A 12,493-nucleotide genomic window follows, 5' to 3' on the forward strand; every position below is an offset into this window, starting at 1 on the left:
AACTCTGCGTTGACACAAAATGCTCCTCTATGCTTTCTGTAGGCTGCACTGGGAACGACACTGGCAACTCTTGCCTCTTCCCCGACTCTACTCTTAAAAAAAGGCAGCCTTGAACCTGTAACCTATGGATTTTTTAACATTCAAACCCTTTGAAAACGGATGGGGACACGGTGGGGACAGGCTGGGTGAGAGAAAATGCAGGATCTTGCGGTGGAACGGCGGGCAGCCAACGGCGGCTTCCCTAAAGCATGCTGCTGAGGATTTCTGACACCGGAGAGGTGGTGGGAGCCGGTGGGCTCCTCTCTGGGCGCGTGGGGCTGGGCAGGCCCGAGCGATCCACCGGCGGTGGGCTCAGGCTGGCCCAGGGCTTTGCGTCTACCAGGGCCTCGGGGTACGGCTCCACGTAGATGCGGCGCACGGGGGGCCTCGGGTCCTGGGGGGTGCTCTTCTGCCCCTCTGGGAGGCTCACGGCATGGGCCAGAGCCAGGCTGCGGGGCCCATCGGCGGCGGATTCCAGCCGCTGTGCCTCCCGGGGAGGCTGGGCCAGGTCGCAGGCCCTGGACAGGTGCTGTGTGTAAACGCCCTCGGACAGCGACAGCGACTGTGTCTCGCTGTGCATGCGCAGCCAGCGGTGGTGACGGCTGAAACCCCCGTAGTGCTGGTGCTTGGCGGGCTTCCGCTTTCCCAGGAAGCCCAGCGGCGGCCGCGCCCCTGGCGCCATCTTGGCGTGGCTCTTGGACACGTAGCCAGTTAGAGTCAGACCGTGGAGGAAGTCGGTGCAGGAGGGCTCTGGCTCCGGCCCGGGAGCCTGGCCCTGGGGGTCTGGGCCAGGCCCCAAAGGAGACTTCATGTCGTGGACCTGCAGGACGTCGGGGGCACTGCCGCTGAGGCCGCTTCGAGACTGCTGGGCGATGTCGTGCGATGACAGGTAGACCAAATCCAGATCTCTGGGGCTCAGGGCGTCGCAGGAGTCGTAGTCACTGTCAGTGGGGAGGAAGACTTCCGAGCAGCCTTCTTCATCAGAGCAGGGCTGTGAATCTGGAAAGGCAGAAACTAGGTTAGGACAAAGAAAAGCTCTTAGCCGAGGAGGCTTCGCGGGCGTAGAGTCCATGCGGTTGAGTACACCCGCTGCCGTCCCCGCCGCCGCCCGTGCCGACCTCGGCCCTGCGCTTCGTTTAACGGTTGGCTCTCCCTTTTTGAAATTATTAATCCGTTTTGAACAAGGGGGTCCCACATTTTCGTTCTCCATGGGGCTCTCTCTCTAAGATACGTGGTGGATCCTGTTCTTAGCTTAAGGGGAAGAGGGGAGAGGAGCTCCGGCAGGTCCACCTGGACAGTGGCAGGCAGAGAACATGTCCTCGTTCCCCACATAGATTTTATTCTTCCCTGAGCATGTGGGGAGAGGGTGAAACAGGAGACAAAGCTGGGTGCTACTCATTTATCATTCCCTAGTCTTCAGATATGGTTTTTGCATTCGGTACAGTAGCGGGAATTGGAAAGGGGGAAGGAAGAAAAGGAGACACTCTGGTGGCTGAAGTCAGGGAAACCTGGTTTCAAATCCTAATCATCTTTTACCTCTTGCTCTGCGACCTTGGGAAAGGTATTTAGCTTCTTTGAACTTTAGTGTTCTTATCTGTAACATGGGGATGGTAATAGGACTTACTAAGGGTGACTGTAAAAAAAAACATCGGTAATGTGTATGAACACCACAATGTCAGGTGTTTATAGAAACAAAAGTAAGGCCAAAGAAGAAACAAAAAAACAGAAGTAATGCCAGAGGCAAAAACAAACCTTGAAGTGCATACTATCATGGCCATAAGGGAGCCACAAGTTTAGTTCTATAGACATCTGTCATTTAATGCACTAATTATTTCTATACTTTCCTCCAGTTAGGTTGTATAGTTCAGTAGGGCAAGGACTGCCTTAAAATCCTTTGAATTTCCCACAGACCACAGCCTGTAGTAGAAACTTGGTAAATATAAGCTAATTTTGAAAACATGCAAGTGCTCTTAAAAAGTAGAAATCTCTAATCTACAAGTCTGAGACCATCCCAATAACAAAAGTCTCCATAGGATTTAAAAATGGAATTTAGTAAATTGATTTTGTAAATTCAGCTGGAAGAGAAAATTTAGGAGAATAGGCAAACTTTTTCTTTTCTTTCTGTTTTTTTTTTTTTTTAGACACAGCAGGGAAGGCCGGAATTATCAGATATCAAAACATACTGTAGAGCTTTGGTAATTAAATCTTTGTACTGTTGGTGTTTAAATGGACAGATGGATCTGTGGAACTGAAAAATATAGTCCAGAAAGTCTTAATTCTGGGTAATAACTTAAAATATGGTAAAGGTATCATTTCAAAGTAGGGGACTGAAGAGATTATTCAGTATATAGTATTAAGAAAATAGTTTATCCCTTTTGCAAAAGTGATTAGAGAAAGTCCTACCTCATACCATATATAAAAATAAATTTCATGTAGTTTATATACTCTTATAACAAGCAAACCCTACAAGGATTAGAAGACAATATGTTTAGAATTTTGGGGTGGCAAGGTCTTTGTAAGCAAGATGTACACCAGAAGTTAGAAAAGAAGTGATTGCTAAATTTGATTACATTGAAGCTTAATACTTCATAAGACAAGTGTTACCATAAACAAACAACAACAAAAAAGATGATAAGTTGGAAGAAAATAGTAATACTATGCATAACAAAGATTAATATCTAGAATATATAAAAACTCCTATAAGTCAGTAAGAATACAGTCCAAATGGGCAAAAAATAACTAACCCTTTAAAGAATAATTAATACAAATGGCCAATAACCTTAAAGATGTTCAACCTTGATAGACTATAATTACTAACTAGATAGTAATTAGGAAAATGGAGGTTGAAACAACAATGAGGCATTTTTCCCCCATCAGATTTGCTGGGAATAAAAAGAGTGATGATCTCATGTGTTGGTGATGGTGGGAAATCAGGGACCTCATATAATGATGGTGGGGATAGAAGCTGGTATAGCTCATAGAATAGCAAGTAGGTGGACTATATTGAAATTGTGCATATTGTTTGTCCCAGCGAGTCCTTTTTTAGATATCTGTGTTTGAGAAATTGTCACCATGTGTGGATGGAAGCATTTATAAGTTGTGTACTGCAGTGTGATTTATAATTGTGAAAACTGGAAATAACCTTGTGGCTGAGACTGCTGTGAAAGGAAGTCTTAGAGGCACAGAAATATTAAGAAAAGGAAAATAGTTTAAGAAAAGATAGTTTACTTGCAAAGTTCTGCAGGGGAGTCTGGCTTTCTGATTTAAAAATACAACAGGTAGTTAAAAAAGTAAAAACCCACAGGGTTATAGGATTATAGTTAGTCAGGTCATGGTAGAAAGTCAGACATGATGATCATAAGAATATTGCAAACTTTAGGGAAAAATTTTGTGTTGTTAGGAATTCAGTGACTTACACAGATGTGATTAGGGTTTGTGGGCAGAGAAGGAACCATTGGAGAGGGAACTGCTGAAGACGTAAGAATGGGCAATAAGGCGGGTGATCACTTACGAGCGCCAGTGCTGGCACTGGTCTTCAGTGAAGAAGGTGGAAGGCCACGATGTTAAGGAAGAAGACAGGTACAAAGAGATTCTTAACTGAGGTCAAGAATGTGATGAAGGCTTGGGCTGAAATGACTCACGTATTCTTAAAACAAGTTTAGACAGTACTTCCCCAATTTTTGGTGTAAAAAATGGGCCCTTCAAATGACAGGGACTCAGAACTGTCAGTTGTCTTTGATAATGGCAGTAAGTAATAGGTGCCATGTGGTGTTGAGGAAGAGGCTGACTGAAGATTTGAAATGGGACTGGAAATAAGATCCACGCAAAGAACTGGGAATTGACTTGAGTTGAACTTCTCTATCTGACCACCATGGCCATTCATTGGATCACATGTATTCTTTTGTGTCCATGCTCTGGGTGCTTTATCTTATTTAATGCTAACAACAATTTTCATTTTATAGATGAGAATACTGAAGCTTAGGCTTATTACAGTTTCCAATTCATACAGTTGATTATATGGCAAAATAGGAACCCACATGCAGATTTGTCTCACTCCACAGAGCTGCTATACTGCCATACACCTTAGTGTTACCATGGCTTTCCGTGAAAGCTTCCTTCGTGACATTGCTGCTACTAGAGAGTCATGTTAGGGCTTGTCTTAGTTTCCTGTGGCTGCTGTAACAAATTATCATATACTGGGTGGCTTAAAACAATAAAAATTGATTCTCTCAAAGCTCTGGAAGCCAAAAGACTGAAGTCAAGGTGTCAGCAAGCTGCACCGCGGAGGCTGTAGGGAAAAATGCTTATCTTGCCTCTTCCAGCTTCTGGTGGCATTCCATGTGGCTGCATCATTCCAAACGCTGCTTCTGTCTTCACGTGGATTCTCTTTTGTTTCTTATTAAGGACATTTGTCCTTGGATTTAGGGTCCAACTGGATAAACCAGTATGATCTCATCTTAAGATCTTTAATTACATCTTCAAAGGCCATTTTTCCAAGTAAGGTCATGTCACGGGTTCTGAGAGTTAAGAAAGGAATGTAGCTTTTTGGAGGCCACCGTTCATCCCACTAGAAGTCTGATAAGAACAATAACTAACTAGAAACAACTGCTGAGGAGTTTGTGACACTTTTTTCCTATTTCCAGCTCATAGTCAGATCAAGCACCGTGAAAGAGCAGTTTGCACTTTCACCTCTCAGCATACAAATAGTGACCATTTATTGTTCACAGGAGACTAAGGAGTAAATGAAGGTATGCTTTAAAGGGCCATGATTCTGATATTTCAATAGATCATCATATTTTAAGACCCAGTCTCTCAGGATGAGCTGGTGCTGGCTTTCCCAGGTGGAGTTAGTTGCTCAGTTCTCTTGGTTTTATAGCATTTTATTTATATCTCTGTTACTGCATTTTTAAGGTTTATTGTAAATTTTTCATTTGCATGTTTATCTCAGTGAACTATGAACTCCAGAGAGCATGCATCATGTCTTATTCATCTCTGCTTAGTAAATGTTGAAGAAGTCAGTCAAAGAGGAATAGACTAAAGACGGCATTAAGCAAAGGGACATGCAGAATCTTCTGTATTTCCCAGATCATCTAGTCTGAACTTGGACATATGAGGAACTCCTAACTAAACTATGACTGAATCTTCATTGTATTATTAGCCTCTTGTGCTGTATCTGATAATACAAAGCTCTCAGGAAAATATGTTGAGCTGAATTGAAACTGAAACAACTATTAAAATCTGGGAGCATAAAGAGTGGTAAAATTTGAGCATCTCTTAAAAAACAATACTGAAACCATCCTGAAATGATCTAATTTACTTAATTTGCCATAGAACCCCCTGAAAATATCACCCAAATCATTTTGCTTTATATTTGACTTGGTGAGTCAGCCCAGTTACAGGAGGAAGAACAATTGTCTTAAAATTGGACAAACTTGGGCCAAAGTCCTGTCTTAGTCCTTGCTGTGTATCTGATCTAGAGCAAATCACTTAATCCCTCTGAACCTTTCTTCATCTGTAGAATGTAGATAATTATATTGCCTACCTTCCATAGATGCTACGAGGATTAAATTTAGTTTGTTAAAAATGCTTTAAATGCCTTACAAACAGAAGGTGTCAATATTATTGAGATCCTTTCAACCTTAGAGGATAACTAGAAAACATATCAAGAGGTGACTCATTAAAATACAAACCAGTAATCAGATAAACTTCAAGATTTTGCTGTAAGAATGCTGTTAATAATGAAAGAGAACTACAATCTCTTGAATGGTGTTTGTGTTGGTGATGATCTAGTCGAGTACTGTGTTTCTCAGCCTAGGTTTAGCAGTGATTTAGTAAATGATGTAACTCCTTTATTGTAGCTCCAAGGAGCAAGGGAGATAGACGATAGATCAAGAGAAGAGCTAGGTATAACTGTAGTAACCCAGGAAGGAGATGAAAAGGGCTTGGGTATGGAGTGATAAATATTATCTTACAGCTTCATGGACCCACGCTTGGGAAACATTGCTCTAGTGGGAATCTAAATATTTGACTTCCATGGTGGTTGTATTGTTTATTATAAGACTTAGTGGAAGCTATTGCTTAGAGTGGGGTACCCCTCCCAGAACAAGCTGGGAAAATCTCCAGGATGCCAGCCAGGGCACTGAGGAGAGTTTCCAGGGAGTTAGGCCACTGCCACTCCCTCCCTTCCTGGAAAAGCGTGCAAAGTGCAGCTTCCATCCCCAGATCCAGCCATATGCTCCATTAAACATTGGAGGCGCCTTGCCCGGTTGTTATTTTAATAAACCTGCTTGTGCTCCTCACTTTCCCTTAGAGGGCCCACTGGGCAGGCTAGCACTGGGGGAACCTTGGTTTCCCTCCGGTTGACCCAAGAGCTGTGTGATGAAGGTTCTGCCCATAGTATTAGTGCTGGCTTAGGGAGCTCGGCTTTCTTGCCATTGTAATGGGTGTTGCAACTCCTGGTTTCTGTGGACTAGGCCAACAACAGCAGAGTAGAGTTGATGTGGATTTTGAGGGCGTTATGGAGAGATGACATTTCAGGAAAGAATAATTGATTTAAAAGCTATTGCTTTTCTCTTAAAAGCAGGGGACATGGCAAGATAAAAAGAAAGGAATAATAAGCAGTATTTGTTCTAAAAATATATCTTCATATTTTTAATGTGTGTCTGTCTACATTTGTATTTCTTTTTGTGCTTCATTGACTCAATTTCCACTGTGTTTAAGTAGAATTTAAATAATTTATACATAAAGAATTTTAATAAATCTCTCCTCTGGCCTTGGGTAGAACCTCAGGGCTTTGTTCCCCTTCTAATTTCCCGAGAGAAATAACATCTTCAGATTTCTATTGATTTTTCAAGCTCTTTAGTTTATGCCATAGGGTTCTTAACATCATCTGGGAAAAGGTTACCAGGAACATTTACATTGAGAAGCTCAGGATAACCTTGAAATGCATCTGCAGGCAATGAGCCCCCCTCCTCTCTGTTGCCCCACCCATGTGTTACTAGGAGAAATAGCAGTATCGGAAAAAAAAGAAAAAAATTACTGCTGCTTGTGGCCACTGTACCCACAGAAAAGGAGTGGGAAAGAAAATACCCATGTGATGGACCAAATCCTTCCACCCCCTGCCTTGAGCTGCCTTTTCTAGGAGCCAACTTTTTCCCTTGGGTCCTTGGGAGATGCTTAATTTTAATTGACTCAGAGGAGTGCTACTTCATGTCTGAAAACCACACAGACATGGGGAGTAAGTTAAAGAGTTCCACTCCCCATCTCCACCCCCCCCCCCAACACACACAAATAAATCCAAGGTACTCATCAGCCTTAAAACAGAATCTTGAGCTGGCACCAGAGGCTACGTTTGTGATAGGCTCTGTAATCCCAGCAGGTTCCTCAGAAGTTAGGGGAACCCTACCCACTCAGAATGGAATTGTGTTGCAAACTTTGCCCTTTGAACAACTCAGTGGGATGTTCCTCTAACTTGGATTTTTTCCTCTTCATAAATGGTTTCCAAACAATTAAAAGTTGTCACGCTAGTGGAGATGACAGAGTATGCAGGGGCAGATTTCCTCGCTCTGAAATGCTTTTGCTTCTGTGAGGGGATAGAAGACGCAATGTTTCTCTCGGCTGTCAACAGTTTCCTTGTCTCTGGGTTCCATTTCTCACTTGCTGCGCTCCCTGTCTGTGTTTTTCACGGTCCATAGAATCTTGGCTTCAGAGAAATAAATGGACCCCAGAGAGGGAGTTATATTTTAAGAAACAGAATGATGATCGCTCACATTTTAAGTTAATAATAAAATATGAATGTAATTGGCCAGATCCTTCCAGCAGGGAGTGTATGTAACCCATCATCTGGCCAACGTGAGAGTTTGGCACTTCTGTGGCATAGGGGAGGCCACCCTCATACAGCCAGGGGGACGCACTTCAGGGTTGTGAAGGCGGAAGTAGCAGTGAGGAACTTGTAGAATTACGTGAATTGTGGCACGGAAGAGGGCACATCTATCCTGACTTTAAAAAATGCCCTTTCAACCCTCTACCTCTCTAGCTACTGCCCTCCCTCCCTCTTCTCTTTCAGAGCCGAGGTTTTGAAAAGAGTGCACCCTTCACCAGTTCCACTCCTCTACCTCCCACTCACTCCCTGACCTACTTCTGTTTAGTTTCTCTCTCCTTCCCTTCATAAACTGTTGCCATCAAGATTATTGATGAATTCCTTGTTCAGAACAAAACAACACAATAGGTTTTCAGTTTTATTTAGCCTCTGGTCGTCATTTGACATGCTTTAATTTCTGTGACACTACTCCCTCTCTCTTTACTCTTCTTCCCCTGGTTGTGCCTTCCTAGTCTGACATGCCTTGCTGTTCCTTACATAGTCTCCTCTTCTTACTGCACCTACGTTCTCTAGGGAGTCCCAGGCAGTTTTGTAGCTACATATATCACCAGTTCTTAAATCTACTTTAGTCCAGCTCTAGACCCCAAGTGTCCTGTGTTCTCCTGAATGTTTCTCTTTATGTGGAATGTCCCCAAACTGACTCATTCAGCATGCCCAGGCACCTGAGCTTGTTTCTCCTCCTGACTTTTTTGTTTAGTAAATAGCATCATGATATCCTGAGGCAGTCAAGCCAGAAAATTCTGTTAAGAGCTTCCTTATTGCTCTCTCTGCTTCCAGTAGTGTTCTCCTGTACACGTAATAGCCAGATTTGATTTTAGAGTAATCCAGATTATATCAAAATCCTTGCTTCAAAGTTTCCAATGTAGAATAAAATCCAAACCTCTTACCATGGCCCTCCCTGATGGGGCACCTGCCCTTCTCTCTACCCTGTCTCTCACCTATACCCCTTTGTTCACTCTGCTCCAGTGTCCTTGGTCTTCTGTCCGTCCCTCACCCACCTCAGAGCCTTTTGCTGTTTTGTTGCCTACAATATTCCAGCTCCAGGTCTTGGCCTTATTGGCTCCTTTTTCTGTGGTTGGTTCAAATGTAACCTTCACAGACAGGTCTCTGCTGGTCATCCCAGTGTATTCAACACACTCTGCCACCCTGATTGTTGTTTTGTGTTTTACATTGGGATTTTTACTATCTGAAATGATCTTGTTTGTGTTTCCATTGTCACTCTGTTTAGAACATAAGCTCTGTGAAAACAGAAACCTTGCTTTGTTTGTTACTATATTCCTGTTACTTCAATGAGTGCCTGGAACATGTTGGGTAACCAAAAATATATATTTTTTAAATGAAAAAAAAAAAAAGAACGATGTGCTTGGATCCTGACATCAGCCAGACTGCTTGCAAGTTCCCTGAACTACAACATTGTTGCACATTCTGCTTCCTCTGCCTGTATGCTCTCCTCTCCTCTTTTCTCTTTTTTTTGTTCAACTCCTGCTTATCCCTTAGTACTTGACTTTGTCAGCTCCTTCAGGAAGCTCTCTTTGATCCTAGGAGTTTAACACCTCCAACAGATTATATAGCACCCTGTACATTTCCTTATCAGAGTACATATGCCAGTATCATGAAATTTTTTGTGAATGTATTAGACTAACTTCTGCCAGGGATGGTGTTTTAGCCCACTAGGAATCTATAAAAATACACTTGAGAAACTCTACTAAAGGAATTCTTTTGTTGAATTATTTAGTAAATCATAATGTAACTTAGCTATCTCTCTAGTTCTCCCACTTGCCCAGTGTTGAGTTTTAGACATTGAGGTTTTTTATAACATAGGAGCATACATAGACTTACTTATAGAAAAGACTCATATTCTCACTAAAGTTTTCTGTAAGAAGAATAACATTAAATATGATACCTACAATTTATTGTCTATTATATGCCATACATCTCTGACATAGATTGTCTTATTTATAAGTAGCTTTTCAGGTGTAAATATCATTCTCATTTTACATATGCCAAAACTGAGACTCATACAGAGTAATCTGTTCAAGCTCGTGTAGCTAAAATAAAGCTGGGATTTGAATTCAGGTCTCTGGTTTCCAAGCCTAAACTCTTTCTACGACACCATGCTGCCCCCTATGGGACAAGCCCATATTTCAGCACTGTTCATTAAAAATTCCAATCATTGTAAATCTTACAAAATTGGAACTCATAAGCTATAGTGGTAGTTTTCAACTGGTAATAGTCAGGTGTTGCATGTTTTAAAAATTCTTGTGGCTCACTGGTTGAAAATTGCTGAGCTATAGAATCAAGAAAGATGATTTGAATGCCATTATTTTAATTGACTGGAAAAATGGCACTAGTCCCAACATGTCCTAGGCAGGAAGATTATATTGATTTTGACCAATATGCTTTCTCTCTGCTTATAAGCATAAAAGTGTTTTGTAGAAATTTGTGTTAACCGATTCATGTTTTCGAGGTTAGCATTTGCCGTGTAAATTCAAAATTGATTCCCAAGAATGGAGGTAACTTGCTAGATACCTCCTGCAGCTTGTCTGTAAGTTGTCGCCTGCTTGTTGTATCCATGATGATGCCAACTTACTTATTTGGTCTTAGGGTCCAGATTCTAGTTTATCCAAGGTTTCTCTCTTTTCCACCTCTCACCCTAGCTCACCAGTGCCATGTGGGTGGGAAGTTTGCCCTGAACTCTTACTCAGGTGGGATCTACTTCCTGCCTCATTCCTGTAGGCCTCATCCCTGCTCTGTGTCCCCTTTTGTATTTTGGAAGCTTGGGATAGAACGGGACTGAATCTTTCCTCCGCTAAATGGAGTTGATCTCAGGTGACTGCCTTGGTTTCCTACCCCTCCACGGCTCTAGTTTTGTTCCCTCTGTGCTTTTAGACTGTTATGTTGAGCAATGTTTCCTACTGCTTGTTGGGACCAGCACCTCAGCACAAAGGAACATCATGAGCGGAGATAGGAGCAAGAATTCTGGTGACTGAAATGTACAACTTTAGATCGTATGGCTTACCACTCACTGCCTTTCTTCTGTGCATCTCTGGAGACGGGGATGGTGATGGAAGACAGTCTATGTGTGAGGATGTTGAGCTGATCTTCTTCAGGTTCTGCTCATCTGAGGCGTCTATCAGCTTGGTGATGGGTAAGCCGGAAATTGATTGTTTGTATCTTGCATACTGTAGAGCATCCATAATCCATCTCATTTCACGCCAAACTTCATCTATTTGCTTTGAAATAAAATGGTAAAAGACATTAAGTCATCAAACCACTGTTAAAAAGAGTAAGTTTCCCTGAGAGTCCAGGATGATAGATTTTCCACAGTATTGGCTTTGAGCAAGAGTAAAATATTTTTCACATAGGTTTGCTAAGTCAGAAAATACATCTTTTTAATTACTCGTGTCTTGCATATTAACCTGAGAGGCTATATCATTTAGTGCAATAGCAGAAGACTTGGGTTCCAGCTGGGATCCACCACTTATTAGCTCTGTAATAACATTTGGCAAGTCTCTTGACCTCTTTGAGCCTTTGTTGCTTTATGTGTGAAATGTGAGCAAAACATCTCCCCTTTTATACCTCACAGGACTGCTATGATGATTGGGTGAAATGATGAATTTGAAACTGCTTTGTAAAAACCACAGGGTACATTTCTCACACATGTGAAGCATTATTAATTCTCAGCAGATAATGAAATATTCCTCATTAGGATATGGTGAAGGCATGTGATAAATGTCTGAATTTCAGAATATGTCCTTGAAAAAGGTAGTTTTAGTTCTATGTGAACTAGAAAAACAAAGCATTACTGGAATAGTTCACTAAGCAGAAGTTCTTGGACCTATTTTAATAGAAAATAAATAACTATATATTAAATTTACTACTTTCTTACAAATAAAATAAATTCATCTAAAATACAAAATGACTTAAACAGTTTATTCTTGAGTCATTTAAATATCCTTACATTTTTAAGGTAGCCCATTTTAAGCTGTTACCATTTTGATTTCTGGATTACCAAAGTGATTTTAATGTTTTCATTATGAAGTATGGTAGTCATTTCTCTAAAGCCTATTAATGTAGAAGTCACTCATATTTTTGTGTCTGACTCTGAAGATGATAGGTATCCTCCCAGATCTTAATAGACAATGGCCATGAACTTTCTGCTTATTCTGACTTTCCCTAAGGAGGGGCTGCTAGTAACACATTTTTTCATGGGACCCTGGAGCTGGGATAGGCTCTGTATCTAAATTCATTGGGTGCCTTGGGCAAGTCACTAAGTTCTTCAGGCACATTTACTCTACTATAAAAAGAGGAGGTTGGACTAGATGATGTCTAAGTTCCCTTCAGACTCTGACACTCTATGATTTATTTTTAAAGAACATTTGGAAAGTTGGTGTTACTCAACTTTTAGGTAGAAGGTGTTCATTGTATGAATAGTGCAAGGTTAAGACCGCTGACTGTAGAAGTTTCAAAGATAAGGGACTATCCAGTGTTCTATTTTATTTTCAAAATTCCTTCTAAGGGCCTTAATCTATACTTAAAGAATGTCTACAAACCTGGTGCTCCCAACAGAGTAGA

The 12,493-nt window shown here is 41.6% G+C and overlaps 1 protein-coding gene across 1 annotated transcript in view; it reads right to left on the minus strand.

Annotated features, from left to right (window-relative positions):
- Nucleotides 1-241: 241 nt before the first annotated feature.
- ANKFN1 (ankyrin repeat and fibronectin type III domain containing 1) overlaps nt 242-12,493 on the minus strand; it is a 217,733-nt gene continuing 205,481 nt past the window's right edge. The window contains exons 18-19 of the mRNA XM_090291469.1: nt 10,938-11,151; nt 242-1,038 (exon numbers count right to left, since the gene is read on the minus strand). Coding sequence (XP_090147595.1) covers nt 242-1,038; nt 10,938-11,151 — 1,011 coding nt within the window. The remainder of the gene's footprint in view (nt 1,039-10,937; nt 11,152-12,493) is intronic.

Source organism: Furipterus horrens, unplaced genomic scaffold (genome assembly GCF_987537825.1).
Source record: "Furipterus horrens unplaced genomic scaffold, mFurHor1.1.pri manual_scaffold_11, whole genome shotgun sequence".
In the NCBI taxonomy this organism is placed as follows: Eukaryota; Metazoa; Chordata; class Mammalia; order Chiroptera; family Furipteridae; genus Furipterus; species Furipterus horrens.